Genomic DNA, 12494 nt, shown 5'->3' on the forward strand with positions numbered 1-12494 from the left:
CGTAGCGACGAAGAAGTCAGATAACACACACACAGCCAGCTCGCTCGCTTAATCTCAAAACGAAGCTGAATGATGCAGACTGAACGCGTCGACCGAACTGCCGCAATATTTCGACGTAAAATTGTCGTCACATCCGGTAGTTCTTGTTTACTTTTTTTTTTTTTTTTCTCCCCGCATCACCTCCTCCGAAAACCGTCTCCCGAAAGTTGGTTCTTTATTCTATGGTCTCCCAGTCGGTGTGTTGGTTTCGGTGAGGCGAGTTTAGCCGTGGGCGTGTCCGCTCCGATGGACGAAGCTTCGACTTCGTCTTCTGCGTCGATCGGTGCGCGCGGCTTTGGACGTCCACGCAAGTACGCGAACGAGGCCGAGGCGCGTGATGCGAGAAATGCTGCCAGAAGGGCTCGTCGACGAAAGGCTGGAGCTGCTCTGCTGAAGGCACCGTTGTCTCCGAATTCCCGTCGTGCTCAGCGTTCTGCCGCTATGAAAGAGAAGCGCCAAAACAATCCCGACTTGAGAAGGCGTGAAGCCGACCTGAAGAAACAGAAGCGGTCCTCGGATCCCGAATTAAGGCGACGTGAGGCCGAGCTGAGGAAACGCAAGCGTAAGGAGGAGGCATCGGCCAAGAGGGAACGTCGCCGTATAAAGTTGACAGGAGCCAACAACCGCTTGAAGAAAGCGTTTATGGACAAACCCTTCGGAAGTGTGTGCAGTGTCTGTGACAGATTGTGCTTCGCGAACGACTTGAGTGCCGCGAAGGAATCTGCGTGCGCCTTGCTTGGACAACACTTCCTGGACGACAGAGACGTGACCGCCGTCCAAGTGAGTGAGTGAGTTACCAAGTTTGGCAACGTGAAAACAATACCATTACGTTTCGTAAAACGAGTCTTCATCGGAGAGATCTCGTAATGCTTTCGCTTTCGTCCACGTAGGGATACCTAAATGCCCTTTATTATTTTTTTTCAGAAGTTCTTTGTATGCTATGAAAATATTTCTATATATAATCGGTGAGGGGAATATAGGAAACAACCTAAAAGTTACATGCGTACTACATAAGCGCTGTCCTGAAATGTGGAAACGCGCATGCACTGTTGTCATGAATGCAAATTTCAGGCACTCTTCATTTTTTCCATGTGGACGTTGGTGTGAACTGCAGAAATCCTGAGGTGGATTTCTAGATTATGCGAAGTATCCAATTTTATAATGGGGGATGTTGAGCACCTTGCATATGCAATGAATTGAACTGTATGTTTCTTGCTGATGTCCGAGTACACGCGCTGTTCATGCCAACACCAGTCTTTTGTCTCTCGACAAATTTGCCTTTTCTGATAAAAAGCCATATGCACGTAACAAGTTGTATAAAGACTCGCCAAGAACTGGTATGGTCAATATATGATACTCTGTTGGCAGCCGGAGCATGTTGTGTGTATGCAAGCGTCGAAACCAATATTTGAAGCTGTCGATATTGCTTATACTATAGGTGTGCGAATATTCTAAACTTTTGAATGATGAATTGAATAGCGCCCAATTCAATTCGGTTGTCACTATTTGCAGATACGAATATTTTTTTAATGCCTTTCAAATGTTTCAAAACATCAACTGCACCCACATAAACATAAAATTGCAACAAAAGTACGATAAATTTTCACCTTGGCGGGCATAGTATAGACATAAAATGTGACAACTTGCGTAGTGGAGCAGGCTATGTCACTTAGGTTGCCACACTTTACAGGCTGTACAGCGATCATTTGCACTCTCCTGAGAGCCCTGTGCATGTGAAGAAACTACTGGTTTACCCCTAAAGCTCCGTTTGCGCTTTTGATATACAACACTTCATAACGTACTATATAATGACAGAAACTTGCTAACTTTAAGAATACTGGGATGTGAACATCAGTTTATATTAATTATGATAATGGCTATTCATTATTAGAACACTATTAGAAAAGTATTTGATTCAATTCACTTCTGACACTATTTGATACGTATTCGATTTTGCCTCAAAAATCGCTATTTGCACACCCATAATATTGCATCTTTTTTGGGCTGTCTTTCGCACATACATTACAAGTAAGAAGACTGTCAAATAAACATGCACTCCAAGCATATTACATGTGCATTGCACCCTGAAATCAGGGTTTGTACACCTCCTAAAAATCATTAAAGACCCTCGAATATGGAAAAATACATTCAAGGGCCCTTGAAATGCTTTGAAGATAGATGTGGGCTCCTAGAATTACTTGAAAACTGGGGTTGGGGGCGACTTTTGAACACAAGGCAACAAACTCCACATTTTGGCTATGCCATTGACACTGTTTATTGGGAAACGATCCTAGATATTTTCTTTTCAAGGTTTCGCTGATGCAATGTGGTGTGCTCACAGACACCAATGACAGGCACGTTTAAATTACCATTGCCATATTTTAGCTAGACGAAGCCAGATTACTAGGTATGCGACCTCAGCAGAAAATGTCTAGACAAGATGAACTCTCTGCATTTCGAATAACTTTCTGGCCTGGTTGATGAGCTCAGCACTTTACTCGGAGTACTCCTTGAGAGCCAGCAACAGCAAATTTCTCGTAAAGTGCTGATAGCACTGATGGACACTCACTGGCTTTGACCTATGCTCAAAAATTTGATACTTAGGGTGAAGAGAGCCGACGTAGGCGTTTAAAGAATTAAGCAAGGCAACAACTGTGGAAAGGTCTAAACCAGGCTTCTGAAGCAACACTGCATGGTCTGTTTCACAAAGCTACCATGAAAGAAATATCCAGCTTTGGCAGCGCTTTTGAGATTGATTGTGCCTCAACACGGGTTTTGCCATTTTTTGCCAGTTTCTCTGTTTTGAGCCAGAGTATGGAAGACAAGCTGGTGTGTGTGTGTGTTTTTGTCCATGTTATCCTTACGCTTGTAAAATGGAATATCAGTGTGCCCAAACTGCCACATTGGGAATCTTTCATGCGTCAGAAATTAGCAACCATTTTTTTTTCACGAGTAAGCATGTAGAAATTTCACTTTTCAGAAAACACCTTTCAGAAAACAAACTTTTTATGTTGTTCAAAGCTGTTCAAAAAGTAGTTCCAGTGCTTTGGAGACGCGGAAGAGAACACGTACAACTTCTGACAGAGTAAACGATTTGACTGCCTCGGCACAACTATCTACATTCTAAGCACCTACTAGGTTTAATGAGTGATCGCAGCATTGTGCTTGCATGGCCATTGAGTTCTTTATATGCACCTGCAGGCCCATGTACTTCCCTGTCAGGTTTATAGTTTAGTACGCTCTAGTCATGTTGCTGGCATTGTCGTAGGACTCAGCGCGGTAGCTATTGATTGAAGAGCTGTTATCCTGAAGAAGAAAACACACGGTTGTTACCAGAACTTCACCACTGTGGAATCGATACAAACCCACTGAATATTTTGTCAAAGTCACCATGTAGCCTGAACCAAAGGACAATAGAAAGCTAGTGAACATGATAAATGTATCGTGTCTAATATTCTAATATCTATTACTAAGTTTCTTGCTCTTTTGCAATGATCTATATCTCTTTACATTAATTATCTGCCATCATGTTAACATACTCGTTGCACGTCGGCTTGGGAATATAAGAGGAACATATTATGTCATTGTCATGATCCAAATAAAAAAAAATAAAGGCGCGACAGGTATTTTGCAAAAGAGGGGGAAGTGAACCCTCGTCTCTTATATGGGAGTAGGCAAGAAAGAAAGGTCCCTTGCGCGCTGGTCGAGCAAAGGAAAAATGCCTCTGTGCATGAAGAGCAGGTCACCTCCTTATACTACACATTCTTTGCATCTATTTTGGCTACTATTATACCATTTTAAATAATTCTTGCGGTAGAACACTCTCTGGAAGACACTTTATAACTTTAATGGTGTAACTAAAATTTTCCACAGGGCCCTGGCAAAGGGGCCTTTGAAATTTCCAAGGAGCCCATCAAGGTGTTGTATTGCATGAGTCATTTCACCGTATACCTGACATTGACAAGCTTTGCAAGAATCTGAGCAATGCTTGTTATATTCTGCTGAAGTGCCGAAACGTTTTGATACAGAAACGGCTTCGAGAAGTTTATTTCAGCCTGTTCCACAGCCATCTGTCATATTGTGTTACATCTAGGAGCCATTGATACATTAAGCCAGATATAAAACTTCAAAACAGGGCTGTCCGCTTGATGACTTCCTCACATTACAACGCTTGCACAACGCCGCTCTTTCAAAAAATAAACATTTTACCGTTTCCCTCGTTACTAAATTTTAAACTCTTGCAATGGTTAATAATAGCATCGTTACCAATTACCCACTTTCTGCGACCAACTTTACCGAATGGGACGCTCTACGTGCAGTGCACTAAAAACAAAATTTGTGGTTCGAAAGGGCCCGTAATGTGTATGGTAAAATGAGAATTTCAAGTGTTGGGAGTATTTGAGCGGAATGCTCTGGGCCTCACAGAAGTTGAACGTGCAGCTAATTTGCAGAGATAATTAAAGCTGTATTTTCATGATCTTCTTTCCAATGCTTAATATTACATTCACCGCTTGCTTTCTTTTCTTTTTTCTGCCACATTTTCCTTTACTTGTAAGTGTTCAATTATACCATTTGCATCTCGAAAAATCTTTGTATTGTATTGTCTACATTGTCTGATGTAAAGTGCTTATTTTTGCCTAGTTTGCTAAGTACATATGTGTATGCTATCTTAATATCTTAGTTGCTTTGCTTCCTCTACATAGTTTTGTTACGGATCCCAACTAGCCTACGAGCTACGGATCGAAATGGATTGGTTCATATGTTTTACTCTGTACTGTATGCAAGAAAAACTAACGTAGAAACTGTATGAAAAAAATAACCCGCACCAATTTAATCACAAAGCTATAACATACCCTGCGGCAAAACTCGAAAGCTATAATTGCAATGCAAAACTCGAAGGATCGCTCAGCAGCATTCAATTGGACATCAATGCTTTTGCATTCACAACTCATAAGAAGTGCTTAGGTGACCTGGGATTTTCTTTGTTTTATTGTCATACTCCAGGCAAATTTTCACCGTCGTCTTGATATTCTATATACAGGGTGTTTCAGCGAACACTCTCAAAATTTATTTAACGTTGCCTGTGGCAGATAGCCCAAGTCTAGTTAATGAGCTGGTATGCTCGAAGAGGTGGACATTACTTGCACAAAAATTGAAATGAATAATTGGCTAATTAACACACATTTACTAATGAAGTTTTTCAATAATTACCTGCTGGCCCATATTGCAATTTACAAATTGTAGCCGTGGAATTCGCAAGGCGGATCCACTTAGAATCAATTCTCGGGATGACACCAGTTTCGAGATATTAATTCCCGAACTTTGCGGAGAAATGCATTGGCGTTCCAGTTAGTTTAGTGCTTCAATGCATAAAGCGATGTTTTGTTAAGAACCTAACTGGAACGCCAATGAACTTTTAACGTCGGATCCGTCGATCCATGAGTGGCGCGAACGGCCGATTCCAGTGGGAATTCCTGGGCATCGGGTTTGGCCACAGCTGTCGCGTCTGCGACCGGCTTTGGTTCGACGCCAACCTGTCTACCGTGAGCTCGGTCCGAGACTTTATGAGAGGAGATTGGCCTTGCCGGTCTTGCGTGAAGAATTCCCAGCCGTGACCAACCACGACGAGATGAAGGTGTGCAACCCCCCGAAATCGCTGAGCAGTGTGGGGGACCGACCAGAACAGGAAATAAACGCATGGTTATTCCTTGGTTAGCCTGAACATGAACTAGCTGAGTCGGGCCCAGCAAAACTGAGTCGAGCCTAGCAGTAAGCATTTCCTAGAAAAACTTAGCCAAGCCTAGTAAAACCTGGAAGAAGGTAGATCGATCACCAGCTCCGCTGTTTACTCCAGCCTTGCACCACTAGTGCAAGCTGCCCACAGTTTTTTATGAAGTTGTGTGAGCTGTGAGATTGCAATGTCCGCTGATTCTTTACCTTTTAAACGCAGTGTTGTTCAGGCATGGGATGTACGCCTGCTGTCTCGATGGGTCACTGCGGGGTCGAGATGGTTAGCAAGGCAACGACCACAGGTATGCAGTAAATTTATCTTGTGTTTTATCCAGTCAAAGAAATACACGCATGTACGGCTATTGGCCAGTCGTGCCCGGATAAGACGTATCGTCCATTAACTATTGTGCAATAACCATGCATGCTTATAGGAGAGAGAGAAAAAAAAATGCGATGACTCAGTGGTCATGGGGTCAATACCGTGGAACACGAATTCGCGGGTTCGACTCCTAGCTGACCAGTGCTACCAAACTGCAAAACCTCTCGTGTGCGTCGACATTTCGACGCACTTTATCCTCACTCGCCAACCTTTCAATGTCTCGCATTATCAGCAACACTCGCATCAACAGCAACAAAAACAAAACAAAAAAAATCATAAATGGGGTCCAGAGTTTTCGGTTCTTATTTTTAGAAAATTCGGCTTAGTTTTTTCAGCGTTTATCTTAATACCGGATCTTTTTCGATTACTACTTTTTATTTTTGCACGGGAGTATTTGTGACAATAGATTACATGAAAGCTTCATTATTCGATTTGCGTTGTACTTTATGGTATGTGTCTAGACGGGTGCATAACGCTGCTGCTGCAGCTTCCGCCGAATCGCTCGCACACGTGATAGCACTCATATAGCCAATCGGCTCATATGTGTATCCCCATCTGTATACTATACCCCTATAGATTCTGTTATTGAAGCGAAACATTTTATGCCTTCTTTTTTGGGGGCTTGGCGCGTCAGCTCGGTCGGCTTCAAGGTTGGGCCTGGTGTTGGGGGATTGCTCACGTATATAGATGTGAATCATTTGCTCTCGTACGCTCGTTTACGGCAAATGTAGTGCACTTAAGAGGAAGCTTTAGCTCGGACTCAACTTCGATGCCACCTATTCAGTTACACGTGAAACCAAGAAATGCTTTCGTGAGGAAACCTCTGGACCGATTTGAATCATCTGTGTTGCATCTAAGCTAGAGAGAAACTTAAATTATGGTGACTGTAGGAAGCAGAATTTTTATTTCTTAGGTCCTTGAAGTTGTAGAGAATTTACCGAGATTTGACAAGTAAAAGAAAAAAAAGCACTAAGTTTACAAATCCGTAACTTTGCACCAAGAACAGATATCGCCGGTCTGTAAATTGCATCAGTTAGAGCATCTAAAGCGGACAAATATGATGTAACAATTTATATTTTGCGTGAATTTGTTACAATGTTTACGAGGGATTTGTAAGAGTCCTACTCACGTATTAGTGGTGCATGTGAGAGCCATGCATGACACTTCAGTTTTATCCCATGTAGATGCACTATTACATGCTTTTACAGAATTATATCGTTTTGCATTGTGGAGTTACAGAGCTGTAAACTTGATAGTTTCGTTTTCTGAAAATGAGCAATTTCTAAAAAGGTTTATAAAGAAATTACCCTGCTAAATCATAATTTTGCTTCCAACAGTTACTAGATTTTAACCTTTTTTTTTAACTGCAACAAACCAAATCACAGTCGGTGCAGTGGTTGCCAAGAAAAATTATTTTTCCGTTCCCATGTTAATTAAATAGGAGGCCTGAGCAAAGCTTCCATGCCCGTCGACTCCTGTCGGGCCAGCCCATGCAGGGCTGCGCGGGTTTGGTGGCACCCCATGCTAATTTTTACTGCTCGTTTCCATGCAGCCAAACTGAAGGTTGACGCTACAACCCAGTGCGCAGTGCTCAGGATACCAAAGTCCACCATGGCATCCAGAGTAAAGCTCACGAGCACAACGGGCATGCAAACAGAACGCATCACGGAGGAAGTGGGTGTGTACAGCTGAACATTTTCATTACCGATTGGATATGCATTATGAATGTATACGAGTATACCGTGTGTCACAGCTAACGGTAGCCAAGCTGTTAAAAGAAAGAAGACTTAAAAATCACGGTAGGAGATACGATTATAAGAACTGCAGTGTTCGGTCGACAGACGTCTGACGACCGAACATTGTATGCATTGTATGGTATTAAAATGGACTATTCCACCGTGATTATTTTAATCTTTTTTTTCTTTCACCTGCTTGGGTAACGTTAGCTGGGACACCCTATGCGAGAGAAGGATCGAGGAAACTGAGGAAGCTTCAAGAGCGGTGTTGTTCTGGTGTCAGACACAACTCCTAAATGGTACTCTAAATAGAAATTTCCACTCCTTGGGTCATATCTCCAATAATCGTCATTTATCTTGCGGGCATTACCCTTCACCATAAATATATTTACACCCTCTAGCGGGTTGTATGATCCCCTCAACAATAATGACTTCACCCAATTCGAAAATTGAGTTGACCCACATTCAAAACTGATCTGGCCCACTCTCAAAATTGACTTGGCCCACCCCCAACATTTGGGTGGCCCACCACTGAAATTGACTACCCAATTCGAAAATTCAGTTGACCCATGTTCAAAAATGACATGGCCCACTCCCAAAATTGACTTGACCCACCCCCAAAATTGACTTTGTATAATGCGAAGGTTGAGTTGACCCACGTTCAAAACCGACCTGGCCCACTCCCACAATTGACGTGGCCCACCCTCAGAATTGACATTGCCCAATTCGAGCACATGACCGAGCGATCACGTCATATGACATAATCACATGACCGAGAGCCTTAATTTGCAAGGTCACATGACCAAGTGGTGATGTCACGTGACATGGACGTCGAATAGTACTGACGTCGATATAGTCTACATGCCCAGAATGCGTTCGCATTCAATGCATGTAAGTGCCTTCGGTAACCTTTTATTTATTGATGCAAAAGTATCGAATGGCCCATTGAGCGAAAAAGCCGGCGTCTATAGCAGTGAAACGGCACCTAAATTCCCATTGGCTGCGACGCCACGTCACAAGCCCGCCTCGATGGAGCAGAGTGGGGAAAAGGGAACACCTGCTGCCAGATAACGCGCCAGGTGTTGCGTGAGGGGAGAGTACATCGCCTTGATGCTCGCGCTAGCGGAAGCCTGTGTTATCGGCGCATTCCTTGTCCACGCAAACTCTCGCTTGCGTTCTTACTGAACCTCGGTAAGGCCAAATCAAAGCGTGCCAAGCGTCTCAATGCGCTCGCTTGCCCGCAAGGAGTTCATGCGTCGAAGGACCACTCACAGGCATTCAATTGTACATTAATGCTTTCGCATTCACAACTCATAAAAAGTGCTTAGATGTCGTCGGATTTTAAAATTCATTTGTTTACTTATTTATTATAGCGAAGCTTTTTTTTTGCTACTTTCCCCGGTTTCGCATAGCTGCCTAGCTACTGTTGGGTCAGTCGCTATCTTGGCGGATATGTTTTTGGACACACACACACACACGCGAGGTATATGAGTGCCGAATGTGAACTGGCTTCTATAACGCTTGTGTGCTGACAAAGTATGCGCACCTCTGTTCTGTGTAAACAAAAAAATAACTTCCTAGCACCGGCGCCTCCAAAGCCCCCCAAACTGTTAATCGATTTGTGAATTATATTTCACGGATTATTTCTAGGGGCGTGCGAATATTTGAAACTTTCGAATAAGAAATCGTGGAGGATCTTATTCGATTTGATATACGAATCGAATGCAGTGCAGTGCACTTATACGATATCAGAGAACGAAAAATCCGATCGTTATAACCTGATCATCCCTATATCTGGACTGCCGCAAAAAATATATATTGACCCTTTTCGCGGAGCAGTTTACTCTAGAGGAACGAGAATGGCGCTTTCGGCGGCACGCCATACGTTGCCTCAGCGAATGCGCACGGATACGAAACCACTACTGGTTCTGCCCTGCTACTATGCGATCAGCTGTCGGAAATACAAGTGGGGTGTTCGCTAATGCACTGTGCCCAATTCATGCTGCAAAATGTGTAACGATAAGGGAAGACGTGTGCGGTAGTTAGCCGCAACAATAGTGATTCGCATATTAAGGAATGGAATCAACCTGTGTCGCCTGCTGATACAGTAAGGACTGCCTGTAGTTGTCGACCCTTCGCGATGCACGGCTCTCCTTGATGATAAAAAAGGATAATTCATCCACCAGCGCTGTATAGATGCCTTGCACCTACGTCACGGCCGGGAATTCTGGGATACCTGTTTACCATGTTGGAGGACCACCGGGCGAACGCGTAAGCGTGACTGCAATCGCTCTCGTTAGCCATGGTACTATGCGCTGTATTTCGGTGCTCGAACCGCAGCAAAATGAAGAAGAGACGGCAGTCGGCGAACACAAATCTATTTCGCTTGCCAAAGGTCGTGCACAATCAGTGCGACCAGCACGAAAACACTCAGTGCGAAGCGGCGCAGTCTGTGGCTGGCACGTATCAGACGCGCCGATCTCGACACCAACCGTGCCGATATCCGAGTCTGCGGCGCTCATTTCGTGTCAGGTAAGCTTGAAAGCCCTTTTTTTGTATGTGTGTGATGATTGAAATGCGGGGACAAGACGAAACAACCGCGCAAATTGCATTTGTAGGCAGGCCATCAAAGCTGTGGGAGGAGACGAATCCCGATTGGGCACTGTCGCTTCTGCTCGGATACAGCTCGCGTCATGCAGACCCTGCGCGCTACGACCGCGCGAAAAAACGGCGCTTGCAGAAAGATGAAGCTGATGCGGCGTCAGCGGCAGTGTCGGCGGCAATTGCAGAGTCGATCGGCACCGATACCGGCGACGCAGTGGAAGGCCAGCCACCACCGGGAGACGAAGACGAAAGCGGTACCGAAAATGCGCTGGTTTGTAACTTTCTGCAAATTTCGTGAGCAACTTTGTTAAGGAGCCCAGTGTGCATGTCAGCGTGGTACAATGTGTTTGCAATGAGTCATTTGCTTAAAATGTGTCATGATTTTTTTTTTTTTTTTTTGCAGGAGTCGCTGCGCAGACGGAGCTAACCTCGGTGGGCCTCCAAGCTTTGGAAACGCAGTGTCTCGCGCTCAACGAGGCCCTTTACACTGCCCGCAGCGAAAACGAGCAGCTGCAGCTGTCAAAAGCAGCATTTCAAGGATGTGAGGCAAAAGTAATTTTTTACACAGGAATGCCGAACTTCACACAGTTAAACAGCTTGTTTGAAGTTCTTGAATCCCATGTGTCGCACAATGTAAATAATTCATTGTCAAAGTTTCAAGAGTTCATTTTGTTTTTGATGAAGTTGAAGCTGAATCTGCACAATGTTGACTTGGGCTTCAGATTTGGGGTGTCTGAAGCTACAGTGTGTAGAATATTTGATAAGTGGCTGCACTGTGCATACTGTCGACTTAAGACCCAAATTGTGTGGCCAGATCGAACAGCACTGCGTCGTACAATGCCACAAGCGTTTTACGATGCATTTGGTGATGATGTGTCAGTCATCATCGATTGTTTTGAACTAAAGATAGAGCGGCCATCGTCATTCCTGCCAAGAAGTGAAACTTGGTCCCAGTATAAAGGCAGCAATACGGCCAAGTTCTTAATCGGCATTGCTCCTACAGGTGTTGTCACCTTTATATCTGAGGGCTGGGGAGGGAGGACTACCGACAGACACATCACTGAGCACTGTGGTCTGTTGGACTACTTGCTGCCTGGTGATGTGGTGCTTGCTGATCGAGGATTTAACATATCAGAAAGTGTTGGATTTTACTGCGCAAGGCTCCACATTCCAGCTTTTACCAGAGGTAAAAAACAGCTTTCAGCTGAAGAGGTAGAAAGCACAAGAAAGTTAGCCAATGTGCGCATCCATGTTGAGAGGGTATTGGCCTAATCAGAAATAAATTTGCCATTCTGAAGTCTACATTGCCCATTGACTATGTTACCTGCCGACCTGGAGACGAATTAGCACCAATAGATAAAATTGTCACGGTGTGCTGCGCCCTTTCGAATCTTTGTCCTTCTATAGTTGCAGAATTAAAGGACGCTGAGTCCTTAAAGGTTTTTACCACAGTGCATGCATGCTATCAGAGCCGTAGTGTTTCGTATTGTACACTAGCGAGAATACTGCACTGCCGCCACCGAGAAATGAGCAATGGCAGCTGAACCACCATGAGAATTGTGGGTAGCAGATAAGCTTGCTGTTCTTCTGGCTGTAAACGTTGCTGCGGCTTTGTAAATTGGTTCTTAGAAAGCAAATAGTGTTTGTATTCATTACAGGAAGCAAGAATATGTCAACAACAAATCAAAGCATCATACCAAAAGTAAAATGAAAGCAAAAAAATTTAGAAACATGTATTGCAGGGCAAGGGTTGTCATCAGTACATTTTTGGGAGTATTTTTGGGGGAACAATTGGCACTCCTGTGTTGACTCACCTTGTGCGAAGGCTGCTTCATTCCTCTTTGTTTTGTAATTTTTGTCATGCACTGTGCCATAGCTCCATATAGCTGCTGGTCTTCTGTAGCCTTCTATGCAATGACATGTTTCTTGTTTTGCTAGAGGTTGCAGCGGAACAAGTATAACAAATAGCATTGCTTGCATACCTTTTCCTGTGTAATAAACTGGGC

The 12494-nt window shown here is 43.9% G+C and overlaps 1 protein-coding gene across 1 annotated transcript; it reads left to right on the plus strand.

Annotated features, from left to right (window-relative positions):
• Positions 1–211: 211 nt before the first annotated feature.
• Positions 212–11775, plus strand: LOC119453503 (uncharacterized). The gene is made up of 4 exons (XM_049668192.1): positions 212–819; positions 5990–6071; positions 7701–7826; positions 10892–11775. The coding sequence occupies exons 1-4, from the start codon at positions 286–288 to the stop codon at positions 11758–11760; spliced, it is 1611 nt and encodes a 536-aa protein (XP_049524149.1). The 5' UTR covers positions 212–285; the 3' UTR covers positions 11761–11775.
• Positions 11776–12494: the final 719 nt, after the last annotated feature.

Source organism: Dermacentor silvarum, chromosome 5, assembly GCF_013339745.2.
Source record: "Dermacentor silvarum isolate Dsil-2018 chromosome 5, BIME_Dsil_1.4, whole genome shotgun sequence".
Taxonomy (NCBI): Eukaryota; Metazoa; Arthropoda; class Arachnida; order Ixodida; family Ixodidae; genus Dermacentor; species Dermacentor silvarum.

Bases quoted from the DNA above. Each gene is read 5' to 3' on its own strand.
- LOC119453503 (XM_049668192.1), top strand. From the start codon at position 286: ATGGACGAAGCTTCGACTTCGTCTTCTGCGTCGATCGGTGCGCGCGGC. The intron at 820-5,989 runs GTGAGTGAGTGA...TTTTAAACGCAG, and splicing joins GAGACGTGACCGCCGTCCAA to TGTTGTTCAGGCATGGGATG. The intron at 6,072-7,700 runs GTATGCAGTAAA...GTTTCCATGCAG, and splicing joins TAGCAAGGCAACGACCACAG to CCAAACTGAAGGTTGACGCT.